This window comes from Oncorhynchus nerka, linkage group LG20, assembly GCF_034236695.1.
Source record: "Oncorhynchus nerka isolate Pitt River linkage group LG20, Oner_Uvic_2.0, whole genome shotgun sequence".
NCBI classification, from domain to species: Eukaryota; Metazoa; Chordata; class Actinopteri; order Salmoniformes; family Salmonidae; genus Oncorhynchus; species Oncorhynchus nerka.
The window spans coordinates 43,206,309-43,223,368 of record NC_088415.1 but is presented as its reverse complement, the minus strand read 5'-3'; the positions used below and the strand labels follow the sequence as shown (position 1 = coordinate 43,223,368).

The 17,060-nt window shown below is 41.8% G+C and overlaps 1 protein-coding gene across 1 annotated transcript in view; it reads left to right on the top strand.

The window, feature by feature from the left end:
- Window positions 1–221: 221 nt before the first annotated feature.
- The window catches only part of LOC115102673 (adenylate cyclase type 6-like), an 87,385-nt gene continuing 70,546 nt past the window's right edge, over window positions 222–17,060 (top strand). Inside the window, exons 1-3 of the mRNA XM_029622855.2 lie at window positions 222–449; window positions 8,752–8,891; window positions 9,253–10,198. Of these exons, the coding sequence (XP_029478715.1) occupies window positions 9,257–10,198 (942 nt within the window). The 5' untranslated portion in view covers window positions 222–449; window positions 8,752–8,891; window positions 9,253–9,256. The remainder of the gene's footprint in view (window positions 450–8,751; window positions 8,892–9,252; window positions 10,199–17,060) is intronic.

Sequence of the window (17,060 nt, the reverse complement as noted above, 5' to 3'; positions counted from 1 at the left end):
AAAAAATCTATTTAAAAAATAATAACAAAAATAAACTATGCTTGGTTTGCTTAATATATTAGTATTATTATATTATGGTCTCTTTGATTTTTCCCAAGTATGACATTTGGGTACTTTTTTCACCACTGTATTTGTGTTGCCATTTGTTGTCCTATTATTAGTTCATGAGAAGTACTTCCCTACACACACACACACACACACACTGGAGCTACCTCTAGGGGGCTTACTGAGTTAATGAGAATGTATGAGGGAGAGAGAGCGTTGAGAAGAGCAAAGCGCGAACGAGAGATTTGTACATTTGTAGCCGTTCCCTTCGATTGTCGCCTACAGACGTCGACTGATAAACGTTTTCATCTGAAACGAGAAGACAGCGGAGTATGTCTACCAACACAGAGGGAGAAAAGTAGTCCACATTGCGCGCTATTCGTACAAGGGTGTCAGTCAATGTGGTAAGTACAAGCTCTCCCGCTGTCCTAGGCTTCTGACCAACTGTTTTGTAGGCTACAACAACGCTACAATAGTAGCAAGTCGACTATTATCAGTGTAGTTATAGAAAACAGTAGTGCTACAAAATGTCAACAGAACATCCTAGGTTGCAATGTTGAGAGTCGGCCTCTTATGGCAAAGTGTTGCAGTAGCCTGTAGCCTAGTCTCAAGGTGGCATGTTATGTTATGCAGGTATTTGCAATGTATTTGCTCTTTATTTGCACTGTTTTACTTGGCACTATCGACCATGTAGCTAATAACAAGCCCATAGGCTATGTGTAAGCTTCATACATTTGTTGAGGCCTTTACTAAATAAGGAGACATTCTAGGTGCATTTACAAGAAGGGACTTACCGAGAAGAATCCGGTTTAGGACATGTATCATGTTCTCTCACCATAAAAATATGCTTGAAGGTGCATTACGGTATCATGACTTTGCCAATACTGTAGGCTAGGGATCATTAACTAGATATTCTTGAGTGGGTGGTCGGGGGTCCGGAACATAATTATAAATAATTTGTAGACTGCAAATTGACCTCAATAAGCATAAACATGTATTTGGCTAAAACATCATAATTTCAAACCTTGCTTACATTTGTATACGATCAGGTGTCTCTCTATAATGCGTGGGAATCATTGGGAACAGATTTCATAAATTAAAATGACTTGGAGCTGATTTTCTGGTGTTTTTTAAAGTATGATGTACAACAATGAAAATTGTAAAATATATATATATATATATATATATTGTTATTTTGCTCAGGCCGCCAGTTGGGAAACCCTGCTATACTACTTGTCTAGAGTTTATCTAAGAAGTTGGTAGAGAGATTTTAAATGATTAACGTTACTTCTGACCTAAATTCTGGCTTCGAATGGTAAGGCTATAGGGTCTTAAATAGATAACAAACGTGTCAGTGCAAGGAAACAGACACCCCGTTATATAGGCCTAAGCAATGTTTGAGAAGTATAGGATACTTGCGGTAACTGCAACGAAATGTCAGCAGTCTGGCAGGGTAAAGGCTGGTTAACATAGGCTACACATACACTCGGTGCTTCCGATGTAATCAGTGTGTTCGGGCTGGCCTTCTTGCAACCAAATAGGCTATATGCAGATAGTTGATTGCATGTCACATATCATAGAGGCCTATTTATCGCAAACATCCTGAGAATGATGTGGTCTTTAGTCCTGCATATAGATAATATACATTCAAACTCAATATATACCCTATATATATTAATTTACAACATTGACAACTGTTTTCCCGGTTTAACCCGAGTCAGTAAGAATATAAATACGTATTTCTTATTTATTTTATGATATCTCGAGCGGATGCTGCTGTAAATGCATGCATGCGCTGTTCTGTTTCTGTTACATAACCGCTGCATGCTGCTGTGTGCTCGTGCTGTGTGTCTGTACGGCGGTGAATGCACCAGAGGTGAATACATGCTTGATTACCAGTCTGACCTAGAGGAGCATTGAATAATCTATTAGTGCATAGATCAGATGCCTATATATGTCATTTGCATATCGTGCTATTTTCTGTTTTAATATTTGTATTTAAAATAGAATATCCGACGTTCCAATCATCAACTCAATGTTAATATTTGTCCTTAAACCTGCTTTGACATTAATGGAGAGATATTGTGGTATGGTTATAGGGGGAAAGGAAAATAAAAAGAGAAACCACTTATTATAGGTGAAATGTTAGGAATGATAAAATAAGCAAAGGTAGGCTACATGTTTTGGAAATTACATTTTTAAATAATACACTGAATACAACCTAGGCTACTGATGTCAGACAGAAGACTATGTTGTGTATTGGCAGAATGGTAGTACAGATTTGAACTAACTGTATTTTTTAAATAACAAACCACAGAACAGGATTCTCTGTTTGCCAGCCCCTCAGTTAGTTCCAAAGGTTTATTTTATGAAGCAACTTCTATCAATAGCTACTGCTCTTGAATAGAAAAAAAGGCATGCCAGGCATGTACTGTAGATTTGAATAGATTCAAATATGATATAATAGATTATTTGTCAATGTCGATAAATGTACACAATTTGCCACAATTCCCCCCGCCCGCCCACACACACACACAAACACACACCAGGGTTTGACATGAACTTTTTTGCCAAGTCACTTGTCCCCCCAAAAAAGGTATGTTACGCTATGGGCCAAAAATGTGACTTAAAAGTGAGTCATATGATGCAAGGAACCACTTTACAAAAAAAAACAAATTATTATGATTATTACGCCTATTACCATACAGAGAATCAGACAGAAAATGTAGGCTACTCTCTGCCTATTGACTTCTTTGCATATTCAAGCCTGTCTAAAAATACAACACTGTCCCTTTAAGGCTGTCCTGGAGGATGGTTGGCTACCCTTCATAGGCTATAAAATGTAGCAAAAATTACAACCAAGTACTTTTTTGTCTTTATAAAATAATTTCCTCATTCAATGAATCAGAGAACAATTGGCTAACGTAGGCTACTTCAAAGCAAGATAAATAACTTTTTAAAAAATCCCCTTGAGCATGGTGAAGTTATTAATTATACCAATAGTGACTTTAAAATGATGATGAAGCGTGATCCCTCACTCCAGAGAGTGCGTTTCCGCTGCCCCAGAGTCCAATGTGTGCCAGCTTTCCATTACTCCAGCCGATGCTTGGCATTGCGCATGTTGATCTTAGGCTTGTTTGCGGCTGCTCGGCCATGGAAACCCATTTCATGAAGCTCCCAACGAATAGTTCTTGTGCTGACGTTGCTTTCAGAGGTAGTTTGGAACTCGGTAGTGAGTGTTGCAACTGAGGACAGGCAATTTTTACGCACTTCAGCACTTGGCGGTCCTGTTCTGTGAGCTTGTGTGGCCTACCACTTTGTGTCAAAGCCATTGTTGCTCCTAGATGTTTCTAATTCACAATAACAGCACTTAAAGTCGTTGAAAGTATGGCCATTCTACTGCCAATTTTTTTTTATTAAAAAAAAAATGTAACCAGGCAAGTTAGTTAAGAACAAATTCATATTTATAATGACGGCCTACCTGGGAGCAGTCTGTTAACTGCCTTGTTCAGGGGCAGAAAGACAGATGTTTACCGTGTCAGCTCAGGGATTCGATCCAGCATTCTTTCGGTTACTGGCCCAACGTTTTAACCGCTAGGCTACCTGCCGCCTCACCCATATGGAGATTACATGGCTGTGTGCTCGATTTTATACACCTGTCAGCAACGGATGTGGCTGAAATAGCCAAATCCACTAATTTTGAAGGGGTGTCCACATACTTTTGTTTGTATAGTATATATTAATTTTGTCTGAAATTTGTTGTTGTTGTCCTCGACAAGCGCTAATGTCGAGGCACACGCACGCAGAAACACTGCATCTCTGTATTCTTTTTCCTCCATGTTCTTGTTTTACAGATTCTCCCTGACTGAGAGATTTAGTCTTTATTAAGTTTAGAGGTTATATACCTATGTCCTTGACGTGTGCTGAATGCAGCCGGAAGCAAGCCTAGGCCCTTGTCAAAAGTAGCGCACTATATAGGGAATAGGGTGTCATTTGGGACACAGGCCGTGAGTCATCAGGGCTAATGGGGGAGAGGAAACATGTACAATTTAATCTGGATTGGAGGGCACTTCATCTCTGTGTGCGTGCGGCATGTGTGTGTGTGTTTCATCTGTGATGGCTGCTGACTGCTAACTGCCCACTCATATGAGCTTTGTTGTCTAATAGGGCAAACCCAACTCTGCCCTGATGTTATGGGGAGATTGATATAATGTAACTAGCTAGCTAACTTCTCTCTCTCTCGCTTTCTCTCTCTCTGTGTCTCTCTCTCTGTAAGTCTATGGGACTAGTGGAGTTAGTTGGAGGCATTATACCAATAGCAGCTGGTGAGAGTTGAATTACATTATACAAATTTACAATTGTCTGGGTTTTCAGGTTGTTGTTATCTACCTAAACAAGGCATGATATAAATGTTCACGTAATCCATACAGCAGTTTAACTGTATAGGCCAAGTGTATTTGGAATGGAAGGAACCATATTGAAATGCAGAAATATACATACAGTACATCTGTATCAGGTGTCCAAACGGTAAAATAGTAGATAATCCTCTATGAAAACTAATTACCCCATGTCTCTATCGTAATACGTTAATATGTTAATAAGTTACTGGAGTTTTTTTTTACCCTAGTGGGGTGGCCAGAATTTGGGTGACTGTAACGGCTTTCCTCTTCCTCTTCTGAGGAGGAGAAGCGAGAAGGATCGGAGGACCAATGCCCAGCGTGGTAAGTGTCCAAAACGTTTATTTAAAGACAAACTGAAAACAACAAACGTGAAACGAACGAAACCGAAACAGTACCGTGTGGCAACAAACACACACACGGAAAACAAACACCCACAACTCAAAAGTGAAACCCAGGCTACCTAAGTATGATTCTCAATCAGAGACAACTAACGACACCTGCCTCTGATTGAGAACCATACTAGGCTGAACTCAAAACCCCAACATAGAAAAACACAGACTGCCCACCCAAACTCACACCCTGACCATACTAAATAAAGACAAAACAAAGGAAATAAAGGTCAGAACGTGACAGTGACTAAATCAATGGAGGCCAGAGAAAAAAAGTGGTAAAAAATGTGTAGCATCGCGTCAGCTAGGCTGAATTATGTGAAAAATTAAGACTACTGGCTACCAGACAGGCTCACTTTCCTGTTGAACTTGTCATCTTTTTTTCTTGACTCCGCAGGACATAAAACAATATAGAGGTAAGATGGATATAGATTTTGAGACATGACGTAGTATGTTTAAAAATTAATGTTATTTTTCATCAATTTCTCACAAAAACAAGTGTCTCAGTGAAATGTCAATGGCGCACGGAGCCAAGCTTTCATTACAAATCAAATCAAAGTTTATTGGTCACATACACAGATTTGCATATGTTCTTACAGGTGCAGAGAAATGCTTTTGTTTTTAACTCCCAACAGTGCAGTAATACCTTAGCAATACAAAACAAAACACACCTAATCCAAAAAGTAAAAATAAAGAAATTAAGAAATATCAGAACAAATCCAATTTGCAAAAGTGTGTATACTTGTAGTTATATAGGATGAGCCATGTCTAGAATACAGTTTATACATACAGTGCCTTGCGAAAGTATTCGGCCCCCTTGAACTTTGCGACCTTTTGCCACATTTCAGGCTTCAAACATAAAGATATAAAACTGTATTTTTTTGTGAAGAATCAACAACAAGTGGGACACAATCATGAAGTGGAACAACATTTATTGGATATTTCAAACTTTTTTAACAAATCAAAAACTGAAAAATTGGGCGTGCAAAATTATTCAGCCCCTTTACTTTCAGTGCAGCAAACTCTCTCCAGAAGTTCAGTGAGGATCTCTGAATGATCCAATGTTGACCTAAATGACTAATGATGATAAATACAATCCACCTGTGTGTAATCAAGTCTCCGTATAAATGCACCTGCACTGTGATAGTCTCAGAGGTCTGTTAAAAGCGCAGAGAGCATCATGAAGAACAAGGAACACACCAGGCAGGTCAGAGATACTGTTGTGAAGAAGTTTAAAGCTGGATTTGGATACAAAAAGATTTCCCAAGCTTTAAACATCCCATTAACAGTCTGATGGCCTGGAGATTATCGCTTGCATTGTGCAAGCGATAATATTGAAATGGAAGGAGTATCAGACCACTGCAAATCTACCAAGACCTGGCTGTCCCTCTAAACTTTCAGCTCATACAAGGAGAAGACTGATCAGAGATGCAGCCAAGAGGCCCATGATCACTCTGGATTAACTGCAGAGATCTACAGCTGAGGTGGGAGACTCTGTCCATAGGACAACAATCAGTCGTATATTGCACAAATCTGGCCTTTATGGAAGAGTGGCAAGAAGAAAGCCATTTCTTAAAGATATCCATAAAAAGTGTTGTTTAAAGTTTGCCACAAGCCACCTGGGAGACACACCAAACATGTTCAAGGGGGCCGAATACTTTCGCAAGGCACTGTATAAAGTGGGTAAAACAGTATAAACATGATTAAAGTGACCACTCTATGGTGCAGGAGTACCAGGTGGTATCCGGCTAGTGACAGTGTCTGAGGTTTAGGTACTGGGCGGAGGCCGGCTAGTGGTGACTGTTTAACAGTCTGATGGCCTGGAGATAGAAGCTGTTTATCAGTCTCTCAGTCCCAGCTTTGCTGCAGCTGTACTGTCTCTGGGTGGCTGGGGGTCCTTTTTTCTTCTTGGCCTTCCTGTGATACAGGGTGCTGTAGCTGTCCTGGAGGGCAGGCGGTGTGCCCCTGATGATGCGGTGGGATGACCGCCCTCTGGAGATTCCTGTTGTTGTGGACGGTGCAATTTCCGTACCAGGCGGTGATACAGCTCAACAGGATGCTCTCAATAATGCATCTGTACAAGTCTGTGAGGGTCTTAGGGGCCAAGATTAATTTCTTCAGCCTCCTGAGGTTGAAGAGGCGCTGTTGCGCCTTCACCACACTGTCTGTGTGAAGGGACCATTTCAGGTAGTCAGTGATGTGCACGCTGAGGAACTTCAAGCTTTTGACCCTCTCCACTCTGGCCCCGTCGATGTGGTAGGGGGTGTGCTCTCTCTACTGTCTTCTGTAGTCCACATTTAGTGAGAGCTTATTGTCCTGGCACCACTCCGCCAAGGCACTCACCTCCTCTCTGTAATTTTGTGTCGTCAGTAACTTGATGATTGAGTTGTAGACGTGTGTGTCCACACAGTCATGGCTGAACAGGGAGTATTATAGGGGGCTGAGCACGCACCCCTGTGGTGCCCCTGTGTTGAGGACCAGCGTGGGGAGGTGTTGTTGCCTACTTTCACCACTTGGGGTCAGCCAGTCAGGATGTCAATGACCCAGTTACACAGAGAGGGATTCGGACCCAGGGCCCTGAGGTTAGTGATGAGCTTTGAGGGCACTATGGTGTTGAAGGCTGAGCTGTAGTTCGAGCATTCTCACATAGCTATTCCTGTTATCCAGGCAAACTGTAATGGGTCTAGGGTGTCAGGTAAAATGGAGGTGATATGGTCCTTAGCTATTCTCTCACTGCACTTGATGATTATAGAAATGAGTGCTACAGGACAATATTCATTCAGTTCAGTTACCTTCGCTTTCTTGGGTACAGGAACAATGGTGGACTTCTTGAAGCAAGTGGGAACAACAGATTGGGATAGTGAGAGATTGAATATGTCCGTAAACACTCTGCGCGTGCTCTGAGGATGCGACTTGGGATGCCTTCTGGGCCAGAAGCCTTGGGAGGGTTAACACGCGTAAATATCTTACTCAACTTACTTTTACATTTAATTAAGCTCGTCATGCTTTAGCTTTTTTTGCGATCTTTGAAGACGACAACCGCAAAATGCGAAATCCTCAAAAGTTGTTCAGAGAAACCTGCACCACGATGTCAACAGAGCTCAGTGCTTTTTAGCGGATGTATTAGGTTTACGAAGTCTGACTTTTGCGATATAATGTTAATTAAGTGTTTGAGAAAGACTCCGCTGAATGATTCAGAACAGGAATAATCATGTTTGTCTTGGTAAAAAAAAGTATTTTATAACATAAGGAAGTAAAATTTCATCAACAAAGCGTGTTTTCACCCACTCCGGGCAGAGTGGGTGAACACCCTAATCTGTATACAAGATTGTGCACTGAAAAGTGTAAGACGTCAATGATAGGGCAGTCACACTTGAATATTAGTAAAGAAAACATAAGGACATTTGAAGGTCGTCTCTCTGGGTGAAACTGCCAAAGCGTAGGGTTGGGGACTGGGGGAGAAAATGTACTTTGACAATTTAGCTCATCGGTTGTTGATTAGAACAAACAAACGGCCACATTTTGAGTTGGAGTTCTGTATTGTCTGGCTGCACACGCTATCCTCACATTTAGGCTACGGTCAACAACTGAACAACATACAACTGAAAACCCTTTCGTAATAAGTAGCTCTTATACCTGTGTTGTAATTACACTAATAACATGGATTACCATGTTACATTGTACTTTAGTAAATTCATTTTAATTGCATAGTAATGGATGTTGTGTTTCAGGAAATCATGTTAGACACTGTGATTGGTTGTTTGACAGTGGTGAGCGGCTCCAAGGCAGACATACACACCTCCTGAATCCTATTTTTCCCTGACCGGTCTGACCAGTTTGAGCCCGCTGTGTTGTGATGGGACCTGTGACCTAAATGTGATAAATGAGTGGTGTTTGACACTGTAATTCTTTGACAGTAGTGGGCCACTCCAAGGCAGACACACTCCTCCAATGTGTCCTTGTCCAGTCCTTGTGTGATCTGATCTGGGACCAGTGGGATAAATGAGTAGCCTGGCTGAGGATCGCAGCGTTGGCACACACCACAAAGCCTACACAGGTGAGGGGACCGGACTGTCAGACCTTGCATTCATCTTTTTACTTTGTAAGAAGCATAGGAGGACTTATGCTCTTTTACGGAGTCAAGTATATCTACTGATTTTACAGAAGCTGTACTATGGATGTGTATGAAGATGCTAGGAATTAACTGAATGATAAACAGTTGAGCCCTGTGTTTGTTTCTACTTTATAATTTGATCCAATGTCAACCATATTGAAACCATGATAAAAAAACAGTGTTATTTCATGTCCGTCCCTAACTGTGTGTTATTGTAGTCCTGGTAACCCCAGTCTGTCTCTGACCTTGTACTGAGGTCTCTTGGTCTAACCCTGTCTATCTGTCCCTGCTATCTCCCACCCAGTAGGATGTCGTGGGTCCGAGGCTTCTTCGTAGCCAAAGTGGACGAACGAAAGACCGCGTGGGGGGAGCGCAATGGCAGAAAGTCCAACAAGCGGAAGAACGGTTGCTCAGGGTCATCTCTCTGCAAGCCCCGCTGCATGAGCTGCCTGCGGGACGCTGAGGACCTGGATCCCACCCCTCCCACCCCCCAGCACTACCACCGTGGAGGAGGGGGGTCCGGCCCCAGCGGAGGGGGTAACTTTGGGATGCGCTGTGGCTGGCAGGAGGACCACTATGGGAAACGGACCGGGGCGGCGGGAGACCTGGGGTTGAAGGCCGTGGATCTGGGGTTCGATGACGGAGACCTGACAGGGAGGAAAGGTCCAGGGGAGGAGGATTTGGGGGAAGGAACGGGGGAGGACGGAGGAACATGCAATGCCTTCACAGCCGCGGAGTGCTGGATGCGCGTCGTACGAGTGTTCCAGTCGAAGAAGTTCACATCGGCGAAACTGGAACGTCTGTACCAGCGCTACTTCTTCAGGCTCAACCAGAGCTCTCTGACTATGCTGATGGGTGTCCTTGTCATAGTCTGCGGCGTCATGCTAGCCTTCCACTGTGTCCACGCTCCACCCGACGTAGCCTACGCCTCGGTGCTCTCCGTGGCCATGGCCCTCTTCCTGTCCATGATGGTGGTGTGTAACAGGAACGGCTTCCACCAGGACTACATGTGGATCGTCAGCTACTTGGTGATCGGGGTGCTGCTGGTGGTCCAGGTGTTTGGGGTGTTGATGGTTGCCCCCCGAAGCGCTTCTGAGGGGATCTGGTGGTCTGTGTTCTTTATATACATAATCTATACGCTGTTGCCAGTGAGGATGAGAGCTGCAGTGCTGAGTGGAGGGGTACTGTCTACCATACACCTCATCACCGCATGGCAACTCAACCAGGATGATGTTTTCCTATGGAAACAGGTAGGGCTCTACAGTCAACATGATATGATCCCATACAACTTTATTGGAAACGGGTAGGATTATACAATCAACACTTTTTAATACAATGCAATTAATCTTATTCAGCTGGTGGCCATTTTGATACACAGTCTAACTTTATTATGAGTCATGGGGAAATTTACTTGCCATTTGCACACTTACAGTAATGTAGGAAAGTGTTGATGTTACATGGCTTTACACTCTATTCAGCAAGTTTTGTATGATTTTGATGACAATAATCATCTTTGTCTGTGCATTGGTTGAAAATTGCTTTATTGAGAATAGCTTGAAGACTGGAGGGGTATACTTTGATTCAAGCTAGACCTACAGAGGGTTTTCTAGAGCTATCCTGCATCAGTAAGCTTCACATTCCTGCCCAGGCATCAACTGTATTATGACTGTGGATATTGCTTGTCCCCCTGCTGCTAACTCTAGCAAGCTTTTAACTGCGCGTGCATGTCGCACGTGGCTAGTCGAACGCTGAAATCTTCATTGAGAAGCATCAATCCATGGGCGAGACAGTGCCACATTTTCATTTGTGCCAAAATCAAAATGAAACTTATCTTGCAAATTCAGCAGGCTATGGTGTGAAATAGGCTTTTAGAAGTGTAATCTTTATTTTATTGCTTATCGTTAATGCCGACCTTGGTGTGCTTATCAATGCACAAACACCTTTTTTTCCCCACTCCTATCACTAGAATAATTTTAGTAAGTCATATAAAAGTTATACTGTGCTTGAAGTTTCAATTGCATTCTGTCATTACTGAATGTGTAATGTGATAGGTATTTTAATAACTACTATTTTCTAACACGCAAAAAAAAAAACATTTGATTGATAAAATATTTAGTCCGTTCTATTTAAATGAAGGGGATGATGGCGCAATCTTTGCGATAGGGACGGAATCTGATTTCATTGGTCCTCAACTTGCGACTCAGACTCTTCATTCAGGATTAAATGGAGTTCTGAAGGATTCGGTGCCATAGATATTTATCTGGCTAAAAGGTGAGCCATTTTCAGGGTACCCGTTATCCCGAGTTAAACTCATTTGACCAAAATTACGCCACAAACCAGGTATGTAGAATAGGGCTCGGCTCATGTAACTGTACGTAAAAAATATATACAGTGGCAAGAAAAAGTATGTGAACTCATACCTGGATTTCTCCATAAATTGGTCATACAATTTGATCTGATCTTCATCTAAGTTGCAACAGTAGACAAACATAGTCTGCTTAAACTAATAACACACAAACAATTCTATGTTTTCATGTCTTTATTGAACACACCGCGTGTGAACCCTTGGATTTAATAACTGGTTGACCCTCCTTTGGAAGCAATAACCTCAACCAAATGTTTTCTGTAGTTGCGGATCACACCTGCACTACGGTCAGGAGGAATTTTGGACCATTCCTCTTTACAAAACTGTTTCGGCAATATTCCTGGGATGCCTGGTGTGAACTGCTGTCTTGAGGTCATGCCACAGCATCTCAATCAGGTTGAAGTCAGGACTCTGACTGGGCCACTCCAGAAGGTGTATTTTCTTCTGATGAAGCCATTCTGTTGTTGATTTACTTCTGTGTTTTGGGTTGTTGTCCTGTTGCATCACCCAACTTCTGTTGAGCTTCAATTGGCGGACAGGTAGCCTAACAATCTCCTGCAAAATGTCTTGGTAAACTTGGGAATTAATATTTCTGTCGATGATAGCAAGCTGTCCAGGCCCTGAGGCAGCAAAGCAGCCCCAAACCATGATGCTCCCTCCACCATACTTTACAGTTGGGATGAGGTTTTGATGTTGGTGTGCTGTGGCTTTTTTCTCCACACATGGTGTTGTGTGTTCCTTCCAAACAACTCAACTGTAGTTTCATCTGTCCACAGAATATTTTGCCAGTAGCACAGAACATCCAGGTGCACTTTTGCAAACTTATAAGATGTGCAGCAATGTTTTTTCTGGACAACAGTGGCTTCTTCCATGGTGTCTTCTTATGAACACCATTCTTGTTTAGTGTTTTACGTATCGTAGACTCAACAGAGCCATTAGCATGTCTTTAGCTGACACTCTAGGATTCTTCTTAACCTCATTAAGCATTCTGCGCTGTCCTCTTGCAGTCATCTTTGCAGGACGGCCACTCCAGTGCTGAACTTTCTCCATTTATAGACAATTTGTGAACATCAAGGCTTTTAGAGATACTTTTGTAACCCTTTCCAGCTTTATGCAAGTCAACAATTCTTAATCTTAGGTCTACTGAGATCTCTTTTGTTCGAGGCATGGTGCACATCAGGCAGTGCTTCTTGTGAATAGCAAACTCAAAGTTTGTGAGTTTAAAAAAAAAGTATGCTCTTAACCAACGTCTCCAATCTCGTCTCATTGATTGGACTCCATGTTCGCTGACTCCTGATGTAACGCTTGTCGACTGGGGAAGGAGAGGAGGACCAAGGTGCAGCGTGGTAAGTGTTCATATTTTAAATATTTTGATGAACACTGAAAACAAAACAATAAACAACCAACGAACAGTCCTGTAAGGTGCAACACAACACTAAACCGAAAATAACCACCCACAAAACACAACGGAAAACAGGCTACCTAAATATGGTTCTCAATCAGGGACAACGATTGACAGCTGCCTCTGATTGAGAACCATACCAGGCCAAACACAGAAATAGAAAATCATAGACAAACTAACATAGACAAAAAGAGAAAACAACGGAACTAAGGTCAGAACGTGACACCTGACTCCAATTAACCCGGAGGTTCACATACTTCTTCCAACCTACACTGTGAATGTTTAAATGATGTATTCAATATAGACAAGAAAAATACAATAATTTGTGTGTTATTAGTTTAAGCAGACTATATGCTTGTCTATTGTTGTGACTTAGATGAAGATCCGATCAAATTTGATGACCAGTTTATGCATATAAACCCCGGAGCGGCAGGGTAGCCTAGTGGTTAGAGCGCTGGACTAGTAACCGGAAGGTTGCAAGTTCAAACCCCGAGCCAACAAGGTACAAATCTGTCGTTCTGCCCCTGAACAGGCAGTTAACCCACTGTTCCTAGGCCGTCATTGAAAATAAGAATTTGTTCTTAACTGACTTGCCTGTTCAAATAAAATTAAAAGATTCCAAAGGCTCCGCATACCTTTTCTTGCCACTGTACGTTTAACCTTTTTTTTAAAACAATGCATGACCATGCATGAGGTCTTGCTCAATCCAAATTCTTGCTAGATAGAGTGTAGCTAAACTTCAATGAGCTTTTCAGGGAACACACTTTTGGCATGAGAAGAAAGATCCAAAATCACTCCACCTCTTCCTTCTCAGCCAGGGCCCCCTATTTATCCTCTTACAATCAGGCCCCACTACCCACGACTATCCATGGCTTGAAGCAACCTACTGTTTCTTCCCTCTGCATTAATATAGGATAAACTGTGTACGGACTCTATATTTCACGCATACACTCACCCACACTCCTTTGACCATTCTCCCATGGTGTGGTGTCAAAGGTGCCTTACTAAAAGTAGATGGGATAGTGAAGTGTTGGCCGCCTTAAAATGTTATTTGTAATGAAGCTGTATGTGCTACGATCAGAAGCTCCTTTGGAGTTTGTAGAAGGTCATTTGGATTGAATGAGCCTGTTTAGCTGTGTTTTGCAGGAATATCATAATATAATACAGTAGCATTCATATTCAAGCCTCAATTCACTGAGACAAGGATGCCATTGTGGCTTTGTGTAAGGGGTGGGGGAATATTTTGCGGATGGGGGCGTTGGGGAGGATTCTGATAGTCCAATGGACTTGACAAAGGAACATAACTGAATATCCATTGCTTGAAAATAGAGGAAGAGATTGACCCAAACTTTTTTTTCTTACTAGATTTATGCATTATTTTGTCATTATGAATGATTATTGCATATAAACTGCCTATAAACGTTATTACATAGTTTGCTAAACTTTACTTACTAATGTTGATAAATACATGAACAAGTCATGTCAAATTGTTGACATTACTTTATAAACAGTCCATAAGCAAACACTTCAGATAAAGAGTTCTTGACAAATTGCCAGTAGCAGTAGCTTCTGCTCTACACAGAGTCTATCAAAACATATCGATTTATAGTTATGATACTATTTGGTATGACAAGTTATTGACATGCCCATTAGATCAGTACCATTTAAAATCACGACTGCACTAAATAGGGAATAGGGTGCCATTTGGTATTCAGTGTAGTATGATACAGACGTGGGATCCTAATTTGATCACTCTTTTGTTGCTGAGAATGTTCCTGGAAAGCAGGAAATTCAAACTGGTATTGTATTTGTTTTAAAAAGGCTTCTGAAGTTAGTAATTTCCACTTTGAAATGTCTGACTCGATTTGCCCTAATGAAAAATGTATCAACCCCTACAAAAATGTACATTTGATTATAATCCACATAATAATTGACATTTCCTGTTGCTGCAGGATTCTTTTCCTGCTCTAGTAAATTGGCTCAAATGTAAGATCCTTAATCTGTAGATACAACCACCCTGAATGGGACCGTATTGACATGGCACAGTTTACTACTGGTTCAGTGGTCTGGTGCTCTGCTTGTCCACTCCCCACTCCCTCCCTAGACAGACACTGAATCCCAAATCGACCCTTTAGCATTCAACTCAATCATTTATATGTACACTAGTTGACACTATATGTACACTATGTTGAAGCCTCCATGTTGGCACTCCGCCATCATTGCTAAAAATATATTTTGGAAGCTATAGAAATGCATTTATTGATGTCTACATCATTTTTTTGGTGACGTTTATTCTATTACAGACACTTTAATGCATACTTTTAAATTCTATTAAGTGAGATAAACAGTAACATTCAAAAACATTTATCTTAAAAACATTTTGATGACTAATGTTACTGTCCCCACTACAAAAAAACAACAACTTTTGATTTGATTTTGTCCTTGAAGCACTGTAGAATTCCATTCATTCCTATGGAGGACTGCTTTTACTGGGGAGTGCCAATATGTCTGACCGGTTCTCAATGGCCAAAAAATAGCATCAGCAATCTAGTGTTTTATATACAGTGCCTTCAGAAAGTATTCATACCCCTTGACGTTTTCCATATTTTGTTGTTACAGCCTGAATTCAAAATGGATTAAATATGTTTTTTTTCTCACGCATCTACAAACAGTACCCCATATTAATGACCTGAAAACATGCTTTTAGAAGGGGAAGAAATGACACTCCAAATTGAGCTCAGGTTGCATCCATTTTCCTGTCATTCTCCCTAAGATGTCACTACAACTTGATTGGAGTCCACCTGTGGCCAATTCAATTGTCTGGACATTATTTAGAAAGATACACACCTGTCTATATAAGGTCCCACAGTTGACCGTGCATGTCAGAGCAGAAACTATACCATTAAGTTCAAGGAACTGTCCGTAGATCTCCAAGATTGTGATGAGGAATATATCTGGGGAAGGGTATACAACTATTTCTAGTGTGTTGAACCTTTCCAATAGCACAGTGGTCTCCATCATTGGAAAATTGAAAAAATATGGAACTACCCAGACTCTGCCTAGTTGGTCGTCCGACCAAACTAAGCAACCGGGCTTAGTCAGGGAGGTGATCAAGAACCCAATGACCACTCTGACAGTACTAGAGAGTTCCTTGGCTGAGATGGAAGAACCTGCCAGAAGGACAATAGTCTCTACAACACTTCACCAATCTGGACTTTACGGGATAGTGGCCAGACAGAAGCGACTCCTGAGAAAAAGGCACATAACAGCACCCCTGGAATTTGCAAAAAGGCAGGTAAAAGACTAAGAGCATAAAGTAAAAGATTCTGTGGTTTGAAGAGACAAAATGTTTAACTCTTTGGCCTGAATGCAAAGCGCGATGTCTGGAGAACCAAGCACAACTCATCACCCGTCTAACACCATCCCCACCGTGAAGCATGGTGGTGGCAGCATCATGCTGTGGGGATGCTTTTCAGCAGCAGGGACTGGGAGACTGGTAAGGATAGAGAGAACTTTGAATGGAGCCAAATACAGGCAAATTCTTGTTGAGAACCTGCTTCAGAGTGCAAACAACTAGACTGGGACGAAGATTTATGTTCCAACAGGACAATGACCCCAAGCATATAGCCAAAGCAGTGCTGGAATGGCTTCAGGACAAGAATGTGAAAGTCCTTGAGTGGCCCAGCCAAAGCCCAGACTTGAATACCATTGAAAGTATGTGGAAAGACTTGAAGATTGCTGTTCACCGCCACTCCCCATCTAACTTAACAAAGCTTGAGAAAATCTGCAAGGAAGAATGGGAGAAAATCCCCGAATCCAGATGTGCAATGCTGATACAGACATACCCAAGCCGACTCAAAGCTGTAATCGCTGCCAAAGGTGCTTCTGCAAAGTATTGACTCAGAAGTGTGAATACTTATGTAAATTAGGTATTTCATTTTCAATTAGTTTACACTTTATCATTATGGGGTATAGTGTGTAGTTGGGTAAGAAAACAAATATTACATTCATTTTGAATTCGGGCTGTAACACAACAAAATGTGGAATAAGTCAAAGGGTATGAATACTTTCTGAAGGCACTGTACATCATTGATTCAACCACTAGCGCCTACCCCCTAGGTACTTGTGGAGATCTGGGAGGATGGGATAGATGAAGAACTGTATTCTGGAAATATAAAGCTTCAATTTACCTTCTGATTGCTGCCAGATTGCATTGCAGACACCTATCCAATCCTGTCAGATCTCCACGTGCCTATGGGGGTAGGGGCTGGGGGTCGATTTGGGATCCAGGGAGTGTGTGTCTGTGGGCTCAGTGGTTGGCTGTGTGAGACTCGCTGCCTGATTG